Below are 22852 nucleotides of genomic sequence, written 5' to 3'. Positions count from 1 at the left end.
ATTTTTTAAAAAGAAGGAGATCTACTGCAAAAACAGTAGACCTGGCAACACTGTGCTGAAAGCTAAGAGTAAAGGTGAGTAATGAGTTAAAGTGTTTATTCAGTTATATTCAAATTTTTAGCCCATTACTTTTATGGAGTAAACCATTTTTTAATGAATTCCAATACAGGATAAGAAAAGTGAAAGGTAAATATTAAGAGTAGCTTATCATTAGACTTGCGCATAATAGTTCGCGACCGGGAGCGCTCCTTTAGTTCGCAGCTCCTGGGCGAACTAGGTCACTCTTTTAGTTCGTCCGCTCCCATCTCGAATTCAAAGAAGACAGGTCACCGATAACTTAGTTCGTTCGCTTTGCTACCGCTATTGCAGGCGATCTTCTTTGTATGTTATAGTAGTAATTTTTATAATCAGTGTTGTGAACGCCTAGATTATTACGTATCCTTTTTTGGGTTATTATACATCAAATGAGTAAATAAAACAATAATTTTCATAATAGGGTAAACTGGCGTATATAACAGTTCTGTTTTTAATCTTCACTTAACATACACTATAATCGAAAAATTTTAATTTATAAAATGATTTATATTATAGTTAGTTAAAGAAATATTATTTATGAAATGTGTTTATTTTAGTGAATGAAATACTGTTTTATAAATATACAAATTTTAATTTTTTTTAAGTTTTAGAAATAATCAACAAAAAATGTGTTATTATTTACAGGCAACTAATTTACGTACATTATTAAGAAAAAAGACCCATTACTCTTCTAATTTGTTACCTTACAATTGGACAGAAAAACTAATAAAAACTTCTTTTAAGTAAGATTTTTTGCTAATATTGCTTAAGAATGTGTATGTTCATTAGGACCTATATATAATTCACTAAATATTAGCAAGTTCATCACTTACGTACACTATAATCGAAAAATTTTAATTTCTAAAAGCTATTATTGTTTGTCTGATTTTGGTTTGACATATATATGTGTATTTTATCTGATAAGTTAGTTAATATGCAAAAATAAGAAGGTTTTACGCTCAAAACAATTGATGGGATTGTTAGGCATGGTCAGGGAATAAAAATTATTGTCCTGGAAAAGTCAGGGAAAAGTCAGAGAATTTATTCTTTACAGTTTGGTAGCCACCCTGATGTGCAAAGTCAGCAACATTTTAGAAAAATAGCAGAGAACCAAACACCTGGCGACGTTGCCAACATAGCGAACATCGCAAACATAGCAAGCATAGCACTCTTGTGTGACCGAAGTTTTACATTCTTCACCACTGCACATTATTCTTGTAGAATCTATATCGGCAAGCTGCTGCGTAGTTAGTCTGGCATAATGTACGACTTTGAGGTTGTAATAATTATTATCAGAAGGTTTTTTTTTGTTTTGGAACAATCACAAACAACGGGTAGGTAATTGTCAATCTCATGAAAAATTACTATGTAAAATTTCATTTAGCGCAACATGTCTACCATACCATTGAGAAAAATATTTTCGCCAAGCCAAAAAAAGGCCTTCATACCTGAGAAATAAATACTCATAGCTTTAGTTTCTTTATAAAACATCGAAAAAAACTTGTCCTTCAGTTGCTTTGCTTTTCAGACTTGTAGGCAGTTGGAAGTAATGGAACCTACCCTCACTCACTTGCTCTTTCCTATGTAGATTGATTATTCTGTAACCAAATACTCATTTAAATTTTTTTCCATTTGTTGATAGAGAATAAATAGAAATGGAAATTGATTTCACTGCAATACATTAAATGTGATCAAGAATCATGGTGATACAACAAAATAAATTAAATTAATGCTGTTTTATGGATGGTGAAGTATATGTACACATTTCAAAAAATTCTTTAGGTACTTGGTTTTTGTTTTGGTGCACAATCCCATGTTGACCGTGATTTTTGTGAATGTTGATTTTGAGTAAAAAACATTAGCCTCTATTCGGGTGTATATGGTATTATGTATTCTCAGTACTCACTAGTGTTGAGATTCAGTCATAGTTATGATTATGCACTGAATATTTTGGGTAGTTATCACATTGTGGCATTGCCATAGCTGTGAATGATATTTCTCTGACCAAAAGTGTATATAAGTACAGGTATGCACCGACGTTCAAAACGAAACATTTGAATAACTCATTGTATTTAAAATTATTAAAAAATTCTTATTGGGCATGTCAAAACAAGCTTAAGTTGTCTTGAATTTGCAGTTTTTAAGACAAAATGGTCACATGACCCAGTTTTGTGTACAAAATAATTTTTTTTTTTTGTAAATTTGCTTGTATTTTGTATCTAAAGAAACTAGCAAATTACAATTTGGGTTTTTATCATTATAATGAAATTGCTTATGCATATCTTAAATATTATATCTTGCATTTAGCTGCAATAACTGGCTTAAATAATTTTCTATAATTATTTGAAGTTTAAACCATTAGTATGGAGTTATGTTTTTTATTATGTTATAGTTGAGGCAACATAAATATGTTTTTGTTTATAATAGCATGACATTTTAACTTTAAACTCTTTGAATGTGTAAAACAAGGGAGTACTAAATGGATAAAAATTGAATCGTACCAAATCACAAATCCAAAATTACTAAATTCCAAATAGGCCACCAATTTTGCAATTTCCCGAGTCAGCTTTCTCAACAGCGTGGATGTTTGCTTCTGCCAGCTGTGTCCAGTAGTTACGATATCTTACACTGTGCACTATTATAATTTTTTAACTAAGTCTCATTCTGTTTACAAGGAAAAAATGTTAAATATTTTGAACATGTCAAGCTATTAAATAAAATATGTAATATCTAGTGCAAAATAAGAACTCATTATGAAATGTTCCCTTTTAATGGGCCATGTAATTTAAAACTTGAGAAAGTTTTCTTTAAGTCTAAGTTGCATTTGGGAAATCATTTTGTGTGCAGAGAAATTTTTATGTACATAATGGCTGTCGGTCAGGTATGCTAACTAGTGTAAAAAGTAGGTAGTAGAAGTGTGTGATTACTGCTTAATTTCTTAATGTATATATATTTTTTGGGTTCTGTAACATTATTATTTTCATTATCAGTAACAGTCAGGAAAAGTCAGAAGTAGTTAAGATTTTTGAAACTGGTCAGTAAAGAAGGTACTTTTTGAATAAAATATTAATACAAGCATCAGTCTCAACCATGATCCATAGTTACTGCATCAACTGAAACACTCTTTAGGTTTGTAGCTTATAACAGTCCTATCATAGGATCTTGCCAATCTTTTGTGAGTGCTTCTTCTCAGATTTATTATCAGATTCCTACTGTCCTAAAATTATTTTTAAAGCTACATTACTAAATTCTTCCTTTTACACTCTCCTAGTACAAATGTCCTTGATTAGGTCTTGCTGCCTAGCATGGACATCTATCTGTACTTAAAACAGAGCTCTATTTATATATAAAAAATAGAAACTTGCTATTCTTGTAGCAATAAACTGAAATTATTTTTGAACTTAAATTAGAGATAAAAGATAATACCATATAATATTGTAAACTGGGATCTAAGGTGTTGGGTTATGTCATCCCGTTCACGATGGGTGTTACTGAAGAATGTGAGGTAAGCAATAAAATGTTTTAATCTTACTTGAAGGGGTAAGCTGTTGCACGAGACATATGTGATTAGAATTAAGCTCACCGGACAAAAAATTAGTCACCCCTGGAGAAATTATTACTAGCATCATTTAATACAGTGTAACTCTGCCATAACCACCTGGATTTGGTTAAGAAGTGAGTTCATGAGGTTGTGCAGTTATGTCGCATACAGGTTAAGCCACTCTCTGAGGATTTGATTGCACAATTCCACCAAATTGCGGAGATGCTGATGTCTTGTGTTTTACTCGCTGTTCCAATATGTCCCACAGATTTTCAGAAGGTTTCGAGCCAATTGATTTTGCAGGCCAAGCAAGATATATTAGGGTGAGGGAGTATTCATTGCTGTTGTCATCTTGAAAAATCGTGGTATAAGTAGCATACTCATCATGCAGATGTTGACTGGAAAGCAACACCTGACACCTTATAACGGTTCGTTACATACAAAAATAATCAGATGCTCAACGCCGATTGCAAATATTGTTGTTTTATTTTTTTCAAACTAGAATGCATAGACGAATCCAATAATTTTCACAGTTTTTCTCACTCGTTCAACACGTACATCTGCCCGTCGAAAAATGCTCACTGTTTGCGCGATGTGAATTAACGAAAAATAACGTCCTTCAGTAATCTTTTACTGCAAGTATACGAAATTAGTGCGGCCTTAAACATGACCGCACCCAGCGAAAACAAATTTTGCTACGAGCCAAACCCGACGAAGGTGATCACAATTTCTAATTTGGTACTGTCCGAATGAAAATATAAAAAAAATAGGTTAACTTAATACTCGGCCTGGCTCTGACCAGCAACGTTAAATTATCTCTCCAGCAAATTACTTCATTTTTTGGCGAGAAGCCTCCAAACGCGACCTACTCGTGCAGCGTTCGACGGACGACTGGTGGAGTCTTGCCACCGTCTCCTCCACGCAGGGAGGAGAAGTCACATGACCTCACCGACCAATCACACGCACGCTTCATTCACGCTTACAGATACAAGCCAATCAGAGTACAAATTACAATACATGAAAAAACCCTGTACACACATAACTCGGGGCTTCCCTTGATCTGTCTCTTTTCAATTTCACATCAAAATCGGGGACTCCCATTCTTCTTCTCTCTCCCACACCGTGAGACAGCAGTTATCACTCAGTTCCCACGCAGTGGGGGAATTCCCGTCTTTATCTATCTCTGAGGGGAATTACTGTTTCTTTCTCACTCACACTTACAGGCCTCTCATGCCTCTCTCTCCCTACACATCACCCCAGCCCAGACACAGTCCCGTGATCTATAATTATATTGCAACACGTTAATTAAAATTAAGAACAGCAATCATAATACAAATTACTTTACAAAATTAAACTTATTTAGAAAAAACCTGAAAAAGTAGGCCAAAACAGGCAAATATCTAGTACAGTGACTTCTTTGTGAATAATTACATAAAAAATAGTAATGATTGAAAATGTCTGTTAAAATACAAAATACCTTTTTAAAACACGTAGCAAGCAAAAAATATCAACCCTAAAATAGATAACAAACGGTAAAATATCATTAGAAAGACTTTTTTAAGAAATATTTACTTGCATAAAAATAGTTTAAAAAAAAATTATTTAGCTAGGAGGCAGGGTTCTTGCAACGTTACAACCTGATCGTCCAGAATGTTTAAATAAACATGCTGTTCATGTTGGTGGTCACCGCGGTGAACGGGCCCAATCCATGATATGAAAAACACCCCCAAAACATCACAAACCCACCTCCGGCTTGAACCTGACCTTGCACACATCCAGGATGAAACGTTTCATTTGGCCTCCGATGCACTCGACGACTTGCTTCATTGGATTACAGGCAAAAACGTGGTTCGTCAGACCACTTTCTTTATGCCAGTCAGCTACTGTCAAAATTTAATGAATTCTAGACCATTGAAGATGCGCAGCTTTATGTGCCTGTATGAGCAATGGCCTCATGCAAGGTGACCCACTCCAAATGTTCATTGCATGCAGTTCCCATCACAATGTTCTCTCACTAACAGGTTGGGATGTAATTTCATTCACTGGCTGCAGCAATTCCTGTCGTGTTTGGAAGCGATTTTGATTCACAAGTCATGAAAAGGGTCTCCAGCCCTTCTGTCAGAATATTTTTTCAACTACAATTCTGATGTCGTGTTTCGTGGCCATGTGTAGTACACCATTGCTTTAGACACGTTGAACAGTCTGCTGTGAAACACCAAAAGGTTCAGATGATTTTCGAGGGGGTGGTTGAGAAATATTGACTTCGATATCTCGAAGTTGGTGGTACTGGGTGATGTCAGCGCGACCTACTGGGGGGTGTCCAAAACAAGAAGAGATTGACTCGTGTATATCTTGCACGAGATAGAGCTTATGGAGGGGACTAGTGCAGCGCTCTGGTGGCTTGGAAATGCACTACGGGACACTGTTGCGTGAGGTGCCAGGGAGCAGGTGTTTAGCGGGCTTTCAAACACCCAGGGGAAGTAACTTGCAACTCTGCCACAAGAGGGCAGAGGCGGTACATTTGAAGACTGATGGGTGACATTGAAGTTAGGCCGGGGTTGGTGACTGACCATTGAACTGGGCATAGTTCCTTGGAAAGGCTGTTGGGGGGGGGGGGGGGGAAATGGTAAATGTGCTTGAGGCAGTGGTAAACTCTCTCGGCAGAGGCCTGAGACATACCGGGGGCTTGAGCAAAACGACCCGTGCTCGTGTCTGAAATCGCTCGCATAAGGCTGGCTCTCAGAAGAGCTCCGAGAACACAGGGGAGAAAGTCGACATAAGCCGTCTTGATCACAGCTTGGAGGAGAATTACAGGTGACGGACGTGTACCAAGGCTGAGATAAAATGAGCGTACAGTCTGACTTACACTAGCTCGGCAAAAAATCAGATTTAGTGCTGGGAACAGATTGATGAGACTGGCTTGACAAAGATTAAACGGGAGTGTACAGGAGGTGGAAAATGTTTAAGTGCAGAAAAAATGACTGACAAAATAATTTTTCAAAATTCAAATAAAGAATTGTGCCAACAATACTAATTGGCAGCACAGAATCTCTACAAGAAACAGTTAGGTACATACAGGTAGGAAGCACTAAGAAAAGTCATAATTAATTGTTTATATGACAGACTTCATGACATTAACCCATTAAAAAAATTTTTTTTATTAATCTTTTGTTACTGACTTTCTTTTGGTCGGGTTTTTCATATTTAATCCTTTTTCGATTACAATGTTTACATCCATTGTGGGTTTTTTCAAAATTTTTCATTATGATTTTTATTTTCAATTTTTTTAGAGGGTTCCGACATTACTGTCAAAATATCTGTCTATTTGTCTGTCTTTCTGTATGTTTGGTGTCTTACAAAATATTATACCCCTACATTTAACCCCCCTAGTGCTTCATTTAATGGTTATTTTTTAATTTTACCCCCGTGCTGCCGACACAGTTTTGTTGAGAGTGATGTTTTGAATTGCAAAATCTTTTAAGATATCACAAACTGCAAATGTTTTACAAAAAAAAAATATTATTTTACTAGATTACCCATAATAACTTATTCTAAGAAAAGCATGCAATGTTAATGCACATGTGTTTTAGTTTATAGATGGAACATAACCTCTCTTTTTAAATTAATATTTGTAGCTTATTTACTTTGTTCACAACCGTTAGTTGCTTATTTAAACATGAATTTACTAATGGAATGGTTTCCGATGAAGTTGTTCTGCTCTATCATCAGTCCATATACAGAAGCAACAAGAAAATTTTTTATTCTAGCGCCCTCTGGCGAGTTAACACCATAACACCTATCTAAGAACCATCACCGATGAATCACATACCTTTTACAAAAAACCATATTGGAGATAAATGGGAACATTAGTTTTTTGCACACACGAACAACCTCTTACCCTAAACGCATACACCTTCTCCATTCTGTCGTGGGTAAAACACATGTAAAATACCTTGCCCTGCCACAGGTTACTGCAAAAAAAAAAAAATTAAGTTCAGATAATTTGTTTCACAGTAAAATTGATTTGGCACTTCTTGTGCAGGGTGTGCACTCTTATGATGCAGTGACTGTCTTATCAACATATCTGTGTCAAGTAAAACCTTTGTTACTTGCCATTTATTTACAGAATATACCAAAGTAAGTGAATCTTCAAAAATAATAAATTTCAATTGTGGTAACTTCTCACCCTTAGAGCAAGCCACCACACACAACTTGTACACCTGACTGAGAGCAGCATCTTAAAATTGCAATATGTTAGGCGCTACGATGAGCATTCGTGCATCGTGCGGAGTGCTGCACTGAAAGAAGTATGGAAGCCCGGAAGTCCGCGGACAGATTTGAATAAAACCCACTGATAGGTGACGCGACTGGGGGGTTACGGGTTGCGGAGGGCTAACCACGGAGCTGAGTGGTTGCAGGAATGATGTCACTCACACTGTTACTGGGAGAGATGTCTGCAGACAGCACGTCGGAGGCAGTGCGATGCGACCAGCCCGGGTGTTGGGCGAAAGGAAACTGCCTGAGCTCCCCCCCCCCCCCCCCCCATGGCCGCTGCTATTAGGGATCGCTTCACGCGTAAAACGAGGAGAGGACTTAGGTTCGGGTGATGCCAGGTTTTGAGCTGGAAATAACAGTGATATTAAAATTAACGAATATTAACTAGTTAAAAAATTTTATTACAAAAGTGGTTTAAGAAATACGTAACAGAACCTGGTTGATGGTCAATTACTGGGCAACAATTGATACTTCGTTGGCGGCATCTGTTCGATGCGCTGCTTTTGTGGCTTTTCACACACTCTAGTGAGGCGCTGATGAGGCATAATGACCTGTATGAGCGAGCAGGAGCACCGACAGTTGTCGTCAAAGCTTAAAAAGTGGCTTGTTGGTATGTGTATTATTTTCTGCTTATGTGCTTTCCTATGCTTGTTACTTGGCATTGTGAATGGTAAAGTATCCACTTCTGCAACTTCCTCCTTCCTCATCCCTTCCCTCCAGAATGTCATTAACATACAATCTTGTTTTTTGGACTATGGTTAGTAGAATCATTAAGTCTGGGGTAGTTTAAACTCTCATAACATTAGTGAAATGCAACTAGAACTTGCACTCAAGTTTAATTCTTTGACGTTTATTTATTTTTTAAAGTTTTAAATATATACTGGTGAAATACAAATCTTGTTAGATGAAACTCATTTGTTAAAAAAAAAATCCAAAAAGTGGAGATAAAAAAGGGGCCACGGTGGTTGAGTGGTAAGATCACTCGTCTCGCTTAAGGACCAACAAGGTCAGTTTTCTGGTGAAGTCTGATTCGTTTTTTTTTTTTTTCAAATTAGAAACATGGGGCATGTTTTAGGTTTTTGTAGATTTTTATTGTTTCTCCCTAGAGTGCATTGCATCCCTGCTCAGTCTTACAGTTTCTTGCCTCAACCATATAATAACTTCAATGTTTACAAGCTGCTAAACTCTAAGCCATTCATCCATGCAGACAAAAAATTGTGAATGACCTCAAAATCAGTGGGAAAAAAAGAACAATTAGCCTAAATTATGGCTTAGGATCTTAAATGCCACCTCATTTTTTGTATCTGTTTTACCAGCAGGGAATTAAGCTTTTCATATTTATTACTAGGATAAACACTTAACTGGATAGTTATCCTCACTTAAAATTTTTGACTAGAGTAGAAATGCTATGATAAACTGGAAAAAAATAAAAAAATAAACTGTATTATTACTGCACAAACATTTAACAAGCAAGTAAAAGCCATTTTGAAATGGATATAATGGGGAAATGAAACTTTTTTTAAAAGTTTATTTAACTCCTTAACATGTTTTGATTAGGGATCTGCGAGTATTCGAAAAATATTTGATATTCATGAGCAATTTAATATTTCTCAACATTTCAAATCAAATAATTATTTTTGATTATTCGTAACAAATAGACACAGCAAGTGGAACTCATTCACAAAAACTTCAATGAAAAGTGTGTAATGTGTATGAATTCAAAAAGTTTTATTCATAATTTTGGATTTGTGGTCTGCAAAATAGTTCATTAATATATTTTATATGTAACAAATAACTGTGATTTAAAATTAGTTAAAAAAACAAACTAATTCTATATTTATAATCAGTTGGATCAACAAAACTATTTTCAATCTGATAAAATTCTAGTTTGAGAAAATACATTGCCAGGTTTTTTTATTTCCTTGCATTTTGCACCATTCTATTATGGTTCCATATTTTTTTTAAATTTTTTTTATTGTACTATATTTTGCATCAAATTTTCTTGGACTCCTATGAAAATTTGGAAGAAAAGATTCACTATATGTTTAAATTTGATTTGAAAATATTTGATATTCTCGAAGAATTTGATATTCAATTCACATAAAACAGGATTCACTGAAGCCTAGTTATAATAGAAGGTAGGCTTTAAGTTAAAATCTTAAACTGGCTTAGAGCACCATATCCTGTTACTCTAAGTGATCTTTGAGCTGTCACATTGTGCTGCACAATAAATGTTAAAATACAATATATTTTTTTTTAAAGTTTGTTATTCTATCAGTAAATAAATAATAATAGCATGTGAGTTTCTTAATAGAATATCTTGATGCCAGATAACAAGCAGTCAGCGGAATGTAGCGCAAGTAAACTTGCATGCTGATGGGCGAGGTACCCACATTAGCATTGATTCACCAGTAAACCAAATAAATTTATGTAACTGAAGTTTTACTTGACAAGTTTTGTTGCATAACTAGTCTGTGCATACCTTTATCTTATTTATGCCTCATAATTGTAATTATATTACATATTAGCTTCTAAGTAATTCACCATTGTAATCAAGGGTAAAATTATGCTTTTATGAAGTAATTCCAATGAATGTGGCAAATATATTCTAAACTCACACAGTTTTGATGCAATTTCAGTTCAAAAACTAGGTAATTCAAGGTCTTGCATTGAGTTATAAATGTTCTGTGATTAGTTATTGATTCTAGCTGAAATTTATTTTATTATGTATTTTTTTTGTGAACGTTATTTATTAGTGTTACACTTTCTTTGCAATTCTCCTCATGTTCTTATCTACAAGTATTGTGTTTGACAGTTCGAATGTCCTGAAAGAATTTTAGCCTGACACTTTTTTCTTAGAACTTTTACTATCATTCCCTTGGTGTACTACTGATGGGAGTAATTATGTCCGATTGTTTCCTGTTTGTGCATTTGTGGGGGCTGTGCTCTCTGGCTCTAACCACGTTTGATCTTCCCTTGTCAGTAAGTACTGTAATTGTTGTTGGGAGCTTGGGTTGTGACATGTGCCGGAGTAGACTAGACGTTTTGTTTTTATTCTTTAAAGGCCCTACTCTCTGTGAACTGAGTTGCTGTAATTTGTGCTGGGTGCTCTTTCCTCATTAATCGGCGAATACCACGAGTTGCGCACTCCTTTCCGATAATTCATCTTAAATGTGTACCATGCATGAATTTTACGAAAATACCTGAATAATATTGAAACGACTCACAATTTAACTCCTTCAAAATTATTAGATTTTTTTTCATTATCAGTTGCAATGTTATGATTACATCAAAACTAGCATTTTTTGCCATTAGTAGTGATCACTATGGTCAATGTTTGTAAAGAATCCGTGGGAAGAAATTTGTGCACATATGTGAGGACATGTACAAGTAAAAATGGTCATTCATGCCATGCTTTTTCTGCTTTTCGTAGCGCCAATAATCCATACATTTTTCTTATTTAGTTGTATATAATTCAGTGTTTTTACATTTACTGTCTAAATGACTAGGCCTAATTAATTGAGTGGTCTGGGATTTGTATTACATAGTTTGCTACATCACAGTTGATCTGTGTTTGGCCATTGATGTTGGGTTGTAATTGGTAGATAGTCTTTGCCAGTGTGCATGACTGTTTATCACGCTGGTAGAAATAGTTTCAGAGTTCAAACATGACTCAATCTGTAACCATCTTCTCTCACTTGTTCTTAAACTTTGAATTTGCTTTATTCCTGAGCCATTTTGTGGAAACCTAAGTGCTGTGGTAAAACTGCAAACTTTTAAAGGACATTTATTAGTAATGACTAAAACGATGTAAAATACATTTTAGTGGGATGTAGTGTATTCCTGAATAATGTTACAAATAGTGCTGTATGGGAAACTAATCAATTTGTGAGTTGTTTAACCTAAGGCCCCACGTATACAATTACAGTTGACGAAATGTATTTTGCAGGGATGTGATTATAAGGTTGTACAGGTTAAATCATTTGGCTAGTACATTGAAATTGGCAAATTATAGTGCTTATTTTTATTTTTGATGTGTAAGCATTTTAGTTCTCGGAATACAGCATTTGGTAGGAATAATTTAATGAAGGAAACAGAAACGCATAATAATTGGTGTGCCTGTGCAGATGTTTCGGAAACTGTGAAAAGGTGGTGGACCCCAAAATTAATTTGTGTGTGTCTTAACGAACGCACGCACACACGCACACACGCACGCACACACAACACACATGTATATATGCAAACCACAACTTTGCACATGTATTGGACAGACAAAGCACAAAGATATCGCAAACACACACATAAGACTTATCTGTGAAATGTAAGTTTAACACTCGTTCATAAACACTGTTAAAAAAAAACTCTGATTAAATATTCAGTGTGGTCAAACATATTTTAAATTTATTTTAGTTTTGACGAACATAAACATCTTTACCGTATTTTTAGGTTATGTTTGACCATGAATTTAAATGAGACAAGCAATGATCAATGTTGCCAAATGCTTGACATTCCAAACAATATAAACACTGTTAAAGAACCTGAAAGATGCCAACTTGGTTTCTAATATTTTATGTACATTTTTTAAGATTTTGCAGTTGATAATCATGTATGATGAAAAGTAAATAATGGAAATTAGTGTAAGATTCAAAAGTGAAAACGATAATAGTTTACTGTAAATTTTATGAAATAAAATCATTATAACTGTATCATAACTGTTCCAAAATTACCGAAAGCACATAAAAGGCGCCCATTTTGAGAAAAATTGTAGGAAATAAATAAAAATTATCCTAACAGAATCTGGGTTGGATTGGGTTGGGTTGGGTTCGGTTCACACCAAAGCATTGTAGCTGTTCCGAAGCTACATGTAGCACATTAAGTACACTAACTTTATTTGGTTCTTTTAAGCCGCCTGCCTACACTAACAAACGAACTGCATCATATCTGTTCCGAAACCACCCAAAGTGTATAAAACGCACGAACTTTTAAAAAAATTGTAGGAAATAAATAAATAAATATTAGCCTTACCTAACCTGGGTTGGGTTTTGTTTTGTTTAGTTAAGTTATTACCAACTTGTTAAGCTTGGTTTCAAAAAAGGAAAAAATATTTACCATTTTTCTCTAAAATGAATAAATTTTTTTATATTTATCATGCTTAGCATTATTTTAAAGAATTATACTTTATGTATTGTGTCTTTGTTTCGTCTTATAAGTTTATTTGCAAATTTGAACAATGTAAGAACACATGAATTTGCTGGTTTCCGAGGTTACATGTTTACACATCTCTGTTGAGTACTGAAAGACTCTCACATTTTTATTTTTATTTTTATTTTTATTTGTAACATGCCTATCAACAGTTAAGGCTAATGAACTTTAGAAAAAGGCACAATACAAATACAGGTACAAAATAGGCAAAACATAAGACTGACTGACAGCACTACCAAGAAAAAAGACTGTGAGGTGGGCACTGCAGTGTAGGGCAGGCACTACATACAGGCAGGCAGGCCACTGCCCACAAGACAGGCACTAGTTATTTATTAAATATACATTTGGCTAATTTTTTTTAAAGTTGGTTAAATAAAATTGGGTATATAACATTGAGACTGTAATCAACATTTACATTTTTGTTTTACATTTGTATAGCTTAGCAAAGTAAAAAAGTAATTAATAAATGCCTATTTTATGTATATTTTTTTGTTTGGATTTACTAGTAGCATGCTGTACATTTACAAAATTTTAACTTTTCTTGAATGGCATGGATATTATGTAGTTATTTACTATTACAGATTACACCTGTGCTTGTGTTATTAGTGATTAAACATGGTATTGAAGTTTTCAAATTAATATCTCTAGTGCTGTCCACGTTTTTGGAGTGTATTATCATTTTTATTAATTGTACTGTACATTCGTTCCGTCAGTTTTTGGTTTGCATTTATTAATGGTGCACTGCTTGTTCATGTTTTATAGGTGTGGGTAGTGTGTTTTATGTAACTTACCATCCAGAACAACTGATGCTGAATTTGTGTTTAGAGTATAGTGTAATGTAAAGTGTGTTTAGTTATTAATGTTGTAGATATCATCGGTATACTGCCAAAAAGTCGCAAAAATGAGATTAAATGTCTAATAAAGAGAAAAAGTTTAACTTGAAAAAATGCCCAAGTCACTATCTCAGTCAGTAGACTAGGAATTAAAATGTTGCTGTTCTGACTCAATAACTGAAATATTGTTTGTGAAAGAATTGATGATGTAAATTTATTCAGTTTTGCTACTTTTTGTCTTGGATACTTTTGGCAGTACAAAACAACATGCATTTTTGATTTTTTGTGTATGTTAATGAATTCCACATACCTAGATGTGACGATGGGATGCCATGCCAATTAAAAGAATTAAAAATCTTTCCAATATCTAAAATTTTTCTAGGTACCTTGTGGCTGAATGATTTCAAATTTGAATTTTGTTTGCTACCGATGGTGGTAGTAAATATTGAACCCTAGATATTATTTTGGAAAAAATAAGCCATTTTAAAAAAATGTGTATTTGTTTTTAGCTTACAAATCTTATGAAAGTGAAGTGAATTTTTTTTTTGCATTTATGGTTTCTTTGATTCTCATGTTTTAAGTATGTCTAGAATATGGTTTGTGTAGAAGTATAACATAGCTTGGTTCTGAAAATTCATGCTCCAGCAAGAAGCAAAAACAAAATTGGCTTAGTTGGACAGTAAAGTACGCATATACACAAATGGCCATATGGGTGTTGTTTTCCGCTTTTAAAGTAAGCTTTCGTTAATTATCACCGTCCAGGGGTAGAAGCAGGATTTTGAGAACAACATTCTTACATGCTTGTCCATGCATGCACATGTTGCTGTGCCCTTTTTAATTAGTCTAGTTTTTAGTGTCCTTAATGTGCTGTGTGTGGTGTAGCATTATGCCAAAACTGACGGTTTGTACTAGTGACAGATCCAGAAGCTTGTGCTCAGAAACTTTTTTTTCTGAGAGAAAAAAAAATCCTTTATCTATTGAGTGTAAGTTCTGATTAGTAAAGGAATGACTAGTTATTAAAAAAAAACCTAAGTCGGCACCAGGGTGATTCATAGTCAACTACAGTTTCAGAGGTATTATTATCTTAAATATTTATATGCTAAACATTGCCTTGCATAACCAGAAAGAATGTCATAATGTTCACTTAAAAAAGCTTTGTTTGCACAACTGTAGATTTGCAGATTTGCGGATTTGCAGATTTGCAGATTTGCCTCTGCACGTAAATGATAGTGTTGTGTCAAATATTCATATTTATGTAACTGTATGAAAACATATTAATTGCTACTTAAAAGGGCTTATATATTTAACTAATAATTCTTCTCATAACCCTTAATTTCATATGGTAGGCAATTGGAACACGCAAATAACACAAATTCGTGCAGTAAAGTAAAGATCCTGGTACATGCAGTGCCGACTGTCGGCAGATGGTGATTTGGCATCTGATTGGCTAAGATGTCTCACGTGACTGCACATATGAAGCGAATCAGTAGGGCAGAGCTGTGCCAACGGAATTGGTTGGTGTTAATTTGTTTGGTGTGCCGGTTGGCTGCCTGATGATCACTGCATGCTGTTTGCTGTTACAAATGATGCAACCAATCAAATGTGTGGCATATGTGTGTAGATGCAGTAACAAAAATGTAGTAACATATATATAAACAAACAAATTTTTTATTTTTGCTGGCAGTGCATCAACTGTTTATTATGGCAAGGGAAGCAGTGTCAACTGCCTGCCCTTGCACAAAGAACTGGCCATGCTACAAAAATGACAATGGAAAATTACGTTATCGCACATTTTACGAACAAAGACAAATGGGCAATGCTGAAGAATGATATGAAAACATCTAAAAACTCAAATAACTAGGCCAAACCAAGTAAAATTCCAGCTAAACGACTTTAAATAAACTATCAGAAACATCAAAAAAGCATGAACAATATCAATTCTGATTCTAAAACAATTGGTAAACACATAAATGCTTCTTAGAAAGAATAACAGGCTGTTACTTAAATTATATAAAATAGAATTAACCTTAGAATTTACTATAAGATAACCTAATAAATTGTAAATTAAACTTTTTATCAAGTGGGAAGGGCTAACCTGGGTTGCTACATACTGTACTGTACTGTTTTGGTATCAGTATTTTTCTTTCAAGCGATTCTTTTTTTTTGTTAGCACCTTTAAGATGTAGGGGTGAAGGCCAGTATTTTATTTGTCAACATAATTTTTAGATTTTTACTCCATATAACTGGAGGTCAGTATACGACTCTTATTCCAATTACTTTTTATTTTTCTATTACAAATAATTATCTGTAGTTCATTGTGGGTTTTTCCTTTTATTCTTTCTGTGTTACGTGTAGCTTCCTGGAACAGGACATAGTAGTTTTGAATTAGGACATACTAGTTTTGAATTTTTCTTTTCCTGTAAACATTAAAGAATTTTTTGTTTGATTGAAGAAAACATGTGGTGCTTAAATGAGTATTTGGATGTTCTTGTACATTTTTTCACATACTATATTTGTATCCTCTTATTTTGGAAGATTGTATGTACGTATTTCAATTAATATTTAAAATGTCTTGCACACTGTTTTTGATAATCGGTCATACATACACAAATACGTTTCTGGTAGTCAGATATTGCCTGCTCAACCATTATTAAGAAAATCACAAGTGTTATAGCTTATAGTGTAAGCCAAACGTCGCTTGCGAACTGGGCTCCATAGTTTGATGGAAACACATTACTGGGAAGGAACGGGTAGAGTCAAATAGTAGGCAGAACCCTGTGGAACTAAATAGGGTCGACTCTGAAAGCCCCATACACACAGCTATTCTAAAAACATCAGTCATTATAATGATGCTGGTGCGTGTATCTATATATCACTTGCTAAGCAGCACATGGTCAACATATATTTTGAACCGGTATATCTCTAGAAAAAATCTGTGCCCAAGAAAATTGTTCAACTTTTATGGCGTCGCCCCAATGACATGTATTACCTTCCCCTACTTCCCCTCCACCACACTTGTTCACCTCTGCTTGAATTGACACTGAACAGAAACCCCACCGTCCTGGCAAACACAACACAGGCCACACACTTAATCGAAATTTCTCGGGCCATTGCTTGTCGCATTACTACTGCCGAGGAAACGGGTTGTATGCTTGAAGTATGGTTTATCATAGTAAAAGGAATAGTTCTTCTGGTGAAGACATTATGATCATAAGTTGCATGTCATGAGGTAACTAAATATTTCCAATTTTCGGAATTCATGATATGAATTTTAATTTATCTATATGTTTCAAGATTTACTCCAGGATGAGCAAAGGTTTTTCATTTTTTTTTAGACTGTTGTAGGACAAGTTTTTTGGGTTAGTATGAATAACTTCCTTACGAAAACAGAATACATGTTTCAGAAAGGCGATAACATGAATAGCAGTTAGCTGTTACCGTTCAAGGGGTCGTGTGGAACTACTTGCTTATAAGTTTTTGTTCAAAATACTTGTTTTTTTTTTAGGATTAAAATAAGTCATTGGCAGTTTTTGTTTGTGGACTAATTAACTAACTTGTGGTGTCGATATTGAGCTTCAGCTGTTGTGGGAATTATTATTGACTTCTTCCATTGTTACTACTGGACTGTCTGTCTTGATTCCTGTATTAACTGTAGCAACGCCAGTAACAAGTTTCAGTTTAGACTTTTATTCTCATTCACAAATAAAAGGAATAGGAACGACATACTTGTTTTGAACTTACAAGGCTTGTAATTTGTCGACGGTTGGCCACTTTTAGTCTTGCCCTTTCTCAGAGATTTCAGGAAAATATCACACTAGAAAGTTTAAGACCTGTAAGTAATATTGCTGTATTTTAATAGTTATTGAAAACATGACCTGTTAAATTGACATAGCTTACTTCTGTTCCAATGTCATGGTGATGTTTATCACTTTTATCATATAAGTGCTGATAGCAGTGTAATGCTTATATTAGTTTCTTCTTCATTGGTCATAATTTTTATGTGTAAAAGGCTAATGTTTATTTCACACATACTCATTAAGATACAACTATAAAAACAAAAATGTTGCCTTGGGAACTGATGGTACATTCAGACGTAGTTTCTCTAATAGCAGTGCTGCGTGGATGCCAATGTGTGCCGATAGCAAAGTGCCGAGATGAGCCAAGACGAGCCGTTCCAATCAAGGCCCAGCCTTCACTTGAAAGCATGGTACATGTGATTGGCGACTGGTCCGAGTAGAGTCGAACATGTGCGTGTCCTGCTTTGAACTGCTAATCCCCACACTGACGGCTGTCACAATGTTTGGCCCACACCGTTGTCTCCGTTTTGTAACCTGTAATAGGCAGTTCAGCACTATACCTTTCCTGTGTACTGTACAATACATGCAAAGAGCATGGATGTTTTCAACACATTAGAGTTGCTGATACTTTGGTCTGTGAAGCAGACAGAGTGAGCTCCAACTTTCACTAGTTTGGGCGAGGTTACTTGCTAGTACCTGGGTTTGAATTTTAAATTTTCATTATGAGGGATTGACCTTAATTGAGTTGCCAAGAACATTGCCATTGTATATATAATTTTTTATTTTTGTTCTAGACTTGTTAAATATATGTGAAATGTTTGGAAAATGTGTGTTTCATTGCTTTAATAGTTTGATAGTTTGTTAGAAAGTTGATAAGATAGTTCATTAGTTTTGATTAGTCGTAAACCTTATCTTTTTTTTACAGCTCGAGTGTTCAGATCATCTCCACAGTTCGGTGTGACTCTCGTGACATACGAAATTCTTCAAAGATTATTCTTCGTTGATTTCGGAGGCTCGTGAGTATATTTAAATAGAAAATATGCATATTTTTTATAATAAATTCTTTATATTGATTCCTCATGACCATTAATCATGGGGCTAGAACATTACAGACACCTCTTGCCAGGTGAAAACCAATATGAAATGTAAAAATTCTATTTATTGTGGATACACCAAAATAATCACTGATTAAAAAAAATAGGTTAAAAGCAGAATGTTATTCACTGCAAACTAGTCTATATTTACAATTTTTTTTAGTATATAAAAATGTCATGACTATTGTACTTATTTTGATGAAAAATTAAAAAAAAAAAACATTTTTGCATCTTGAAATTGCTTTATATTTAGACTTTAATTAGTTAATAGTTGATAAAGTTTTAATATAATAAAACACATATTTCATTAGCAGAAAAAAAAATATCATGGTTATTACTTGCTGCAGTTTTCAGGAATTTGGATTCCAACCTTGTATGACAATTATTTTGGAGATTGAAAAATAGAATGATGAATAGTGTACTATAACTGTAGCCAAAAATTGTTTATAGTATCTGATATGGACAGCTTTAATCGACGTGAATGCTGGAATTTTCATTAATAAGTTTAAATTCATTTTTTCCTTTGTTCTTGTTTTATTTTTATTTAGGGAAATAATGATCTAGATATTTTACTTAATTGCCTACAGTTTATTAATTTTAGATCCTAGTGAATAAAATTTGTAGTAGTTAAACTGGATAAGGATTATGTTGTGCGGGTGCTTGCAGCTGCTTACTCGCTAAAACTCCTACTGTTGTCTTTGGACATGCACAACAGGCAATAACAGGTTGTAGCAGAGCTTGTATTGAATCCATTGGCTGCACATTAGAAAAGTTTTTTATGGGTTTGCAATTTTTGCAAATGTGTAATTGTTTCATTCTCGCACTCTTATCATGTCCAAAAGTACCAATGACCACTTTCCAACTTGTTGTTTGGTATTGAATTAAACACATATCTGTATTAGTGTTTTTTTTAACATCCCTAGAAGTTTTGAGTATTGCTTCTTGGTACATCTAGCATGAGTAAAGGTATAACTTTATGATACGAGAACCTTTTGGCATTGGTATTTTCAGTCAATGTTCAAGTGTGGTTTAGTGTTTTCTTGGTTACTTTGGTTTAAAGGCAACGCAGGTTATTGAGGTTTTGTTAAAGTGCATCCAAAAAATAGTCTAGCTTATAATGTTTTAAATTTTATTATTTTTTTGCCTCGTAGAATACCTTTGGCAAGGATTCAGAAGTGTTCAAATTGGCTTTAATCCATAGAAACATGCAAAATTCGCGAATTCATTTCGCGATAGGCTAGCATCAAAACAACTATACCTTCGTACCACTTCTGCGATTGGCCCACATTTTATCCGGGGAACTGTGAGCCAATGGGAAACACTAAACCAAGAAAGTGCCGAATTACGGACAGCCTAGTCGAGACGTCTCACGCGTCAGTAGCCAGTGGAGTCTATCCTAGAGGTCAATGAATCCGCGAATTTTGCAGGTCTCTAGTAATACGTAATAGTTTCAAATGTTTAGGTTTACAGGTTCTACGTAACACTGGTTACTTGTCTGTGTTGCAGTCGGCCGGCGGGATCGGAACTGCACATGCCGGCAACGGGCGTGGCGGACGAGATGAAGTCCACGAACCCCGACCACATCGGCGGGTACCAGGTGGCGCTGCCCATATTCAGTGGGATCGAGACAAAGTTTGGTCTGTGCCTGCCCAAGTACCAGGTGGCCAAGTCCTAGGTTCCCCCACGGGGGCGGCGGTCGTAGTGATCCTACTCTGAGTGCAGGAGAGGGGCGAGGGGCGTGCGAGACCCACGGCCCGAGCAAGGCACACGTGTAGGCACGGCCAGGCTTCCGCTGACGTTGCCCGCGATGGAACGCTTAATGTATCCTGCTGTAATCTTCGCTCAGACGTTTGTCCGTTGTATCGACGTCTTGTGAAAAGTTTAAATCACTCTCAAATAAAGAAACAAATAAAACATTATGTTATCAGCTGCGTGAATTTAAAGTTGTATAAAAAGCCATTTTGGTACTTTGAGAAAATTGCACTATTTTCACACTTACTTTCTTAAATAAGTAGAAATTATTTTCTTTCAAGCATGTGTGTATTTTGAAATTATTTTCAATATATGTGCAGTAAAATTCCCATTAGATCACCACACTAAAGAAAATTTCCTGCATAATAACTTTAAAACAGTTTGCACTGGACCTATAAATAACCATTTTGTAAAAATTTTCTGTTAATAAATCTATATTTCTAAGTACTTTTTTTTTTTAAAGAGGAACTTTATGAAAGTAAAATGGATTTGATTCTCAGAATAATTTAGTGATAAAACTATCTTATTCATATGTAAAGGTGATTGCAACTTTCAACTAGGCAAATAAAAGTTATTATTTTATTTTGAATCAAATTCAAATTTCATCATCAAAATATTCTAGAATAAAATTATTGGATTCAAATATTAAATGTATAGACAATTTTTTTTCCACACAGTCGTAAAGACATATGTAAACAAATACTTTTACGTGGTATTCAGTGTTAAACGATTATAAAAAAGTAAAATTTTGACAACTGTAAATAAGTTTGCTGTTGAAAACTGCTTGTTCATTTGCAGTGTTTTCAACTTTTTAAAAAAAAATTCTGGATTACAGACTGTTCTTCAGCCAACTATAGTTCACTGTTTCCATGTTGATATGAATTCTGCGTAGTTATATCGGACCTATTAATGTATTGAAAATGGAATGTACACTGCAATTATATATTGTACAACAATCACTCCCAACCTCAATTTGTTCATTGCCTGAAGTTATATGTACATCTTCAGTACACTGAGAATACAAACATTTGTTATTTTGAAGTTTATATATTTGAAATCAAAATAAATAATAAATTTTTCATTTTGGTATTTTAAATTTTGAAATTTAGCACAGGTCTACCATGAACTCCTTCTTGACTTCCAGAAAAGCTCAAGACATCACATTTTTCTTTTTATCGAAAGATTAACATTTTCAAATTTGGACACTGGCTACATTGAGCGAGTAACATTGTTATGTGCCTTGTATCGTGAGCTAAGGGTTGTGATGGCAGTTTGCATTTAAGAGTACAGGGACCTAGTATACAGAGTGATCTTAGAAACTGCCTATTTGTACATAAAAGACTTTCTAGGCAATGCCATGTCAATAGTTAGTCCCTTCATCTGAATATTATTATGTCGGTATTCTGCCAAAAGTGACCAAATAAAAAAGTAACAAAAATGAGATTAAATTACTTTCTGCTTAATAAAGGGCAGAAGTATAACTCGAAAAAATGCCCAACTCGGTAACTGTCAGTACATAAGGAACTAAAATGTTGCTATTCTGACTAACTCCCAATAATTAAAACATTGTTTATAAAAATTGATAAATTAACTATTTAATTTGACTACATTTTGACTTGGTCACTTTCGGCAGTGTAATGGCGAGATATGTCAAAGACATAATTTAAAAAAAAAACTTGATAATTATTAATGACAATTTGTAAATTATTCATCATTCTTCGCACTTTTAATTGTTTGTCTGTGCAACATGGTTCTTAGTTACCTAGCATTGCTTGTACTCTACTGCCATCAAATTGTGGTGCTAGATATTTGTGATAGAAATAGGATACATATTTATTTTTGATGTTGGTTTGTATGAAAGTGAGTTTTAACAATTGTGGTGGTAAGACAGTTTTAGAAATATTGGGTTGTTTTCAAATCATGTATGTTAATGCAAAACAAAGGCTACCTTGAGTTCTAAATTTCTTTAAAAATTAAATGTTTTATTTTTGAGAAAAGCTTGCATTTACAGGTTCTTTCTCTCCTCCTCCTCCCCCCCTCCCCCCCCCCCCCAAAAAAAAATTCATGATTCTATTGAATTGGTGTTCTATGGATAACTTAACAGTTTAATTAATTTTTTTTTGTAATTTTTTTTAAGAGTTACTAATATTTATGGCTCTATCAACAGTATTTATGATATGAGAATGTTTTGATGATTCTTTTTTTTTTTATGTTTATGTATTGTATTTGTATATAAGTTGTACAAATTCTTTCATGAACTGCTGATTTTCGTTTATGATTCTT

The 22852-nt window shown here is 34.4% G+C and overlaps 1 protein-coding gene across 7 annotated transcripts in view; it reads left to right on the top strand.

Annotated features, from left to right (window-relative positions):
• Positions 1–22614, top strand: part of LOC134533831 (calcium-binding mitochondrial carrier protein Aralar1) — a 122161-nt gene extending 99547 nt beyond the window's left edge. For all 7 annotated transcript variants that reach the window (XM_063371516.1, XM_063371514.1, XM_063371521.1 and 4 more), the window contains 2 exons: positions 18649–18739; positions 20324–22614. In XM_063371516.1, coding sequence (XP_063227586.1) covers positions 18649–18739; positions 20324–20492 — 260 coding nt within the window. In that variant the 3' untranslated portion in view covers positions 20493–22614. The remainder of the gene's footprint in view (positions 1–18648; positions 18740–20323) is intronic.
• Positions 22615–22852: the final 238 nt, after the last annotated feature.

This window comes from Bacillus rossius, chromosome 7 (genome assembly GCF_032445375.1).
Source record: "Bacillus rossius redtenbacheri isolate Brsri chromosome 7, Brsri_v3, whole genome shotgun sequence".
NCBI lineage: Eukaryota > Metazoa > Arthropoda > Insecta > Phasmatodea > Bacillidae > Bacillus > Bacillus rossius.
The sequence above is the reverse complement of the archived record's forward strand: the minus strand, read 5'-3'. Positions and strand labels throughout refer to the sequence as shown.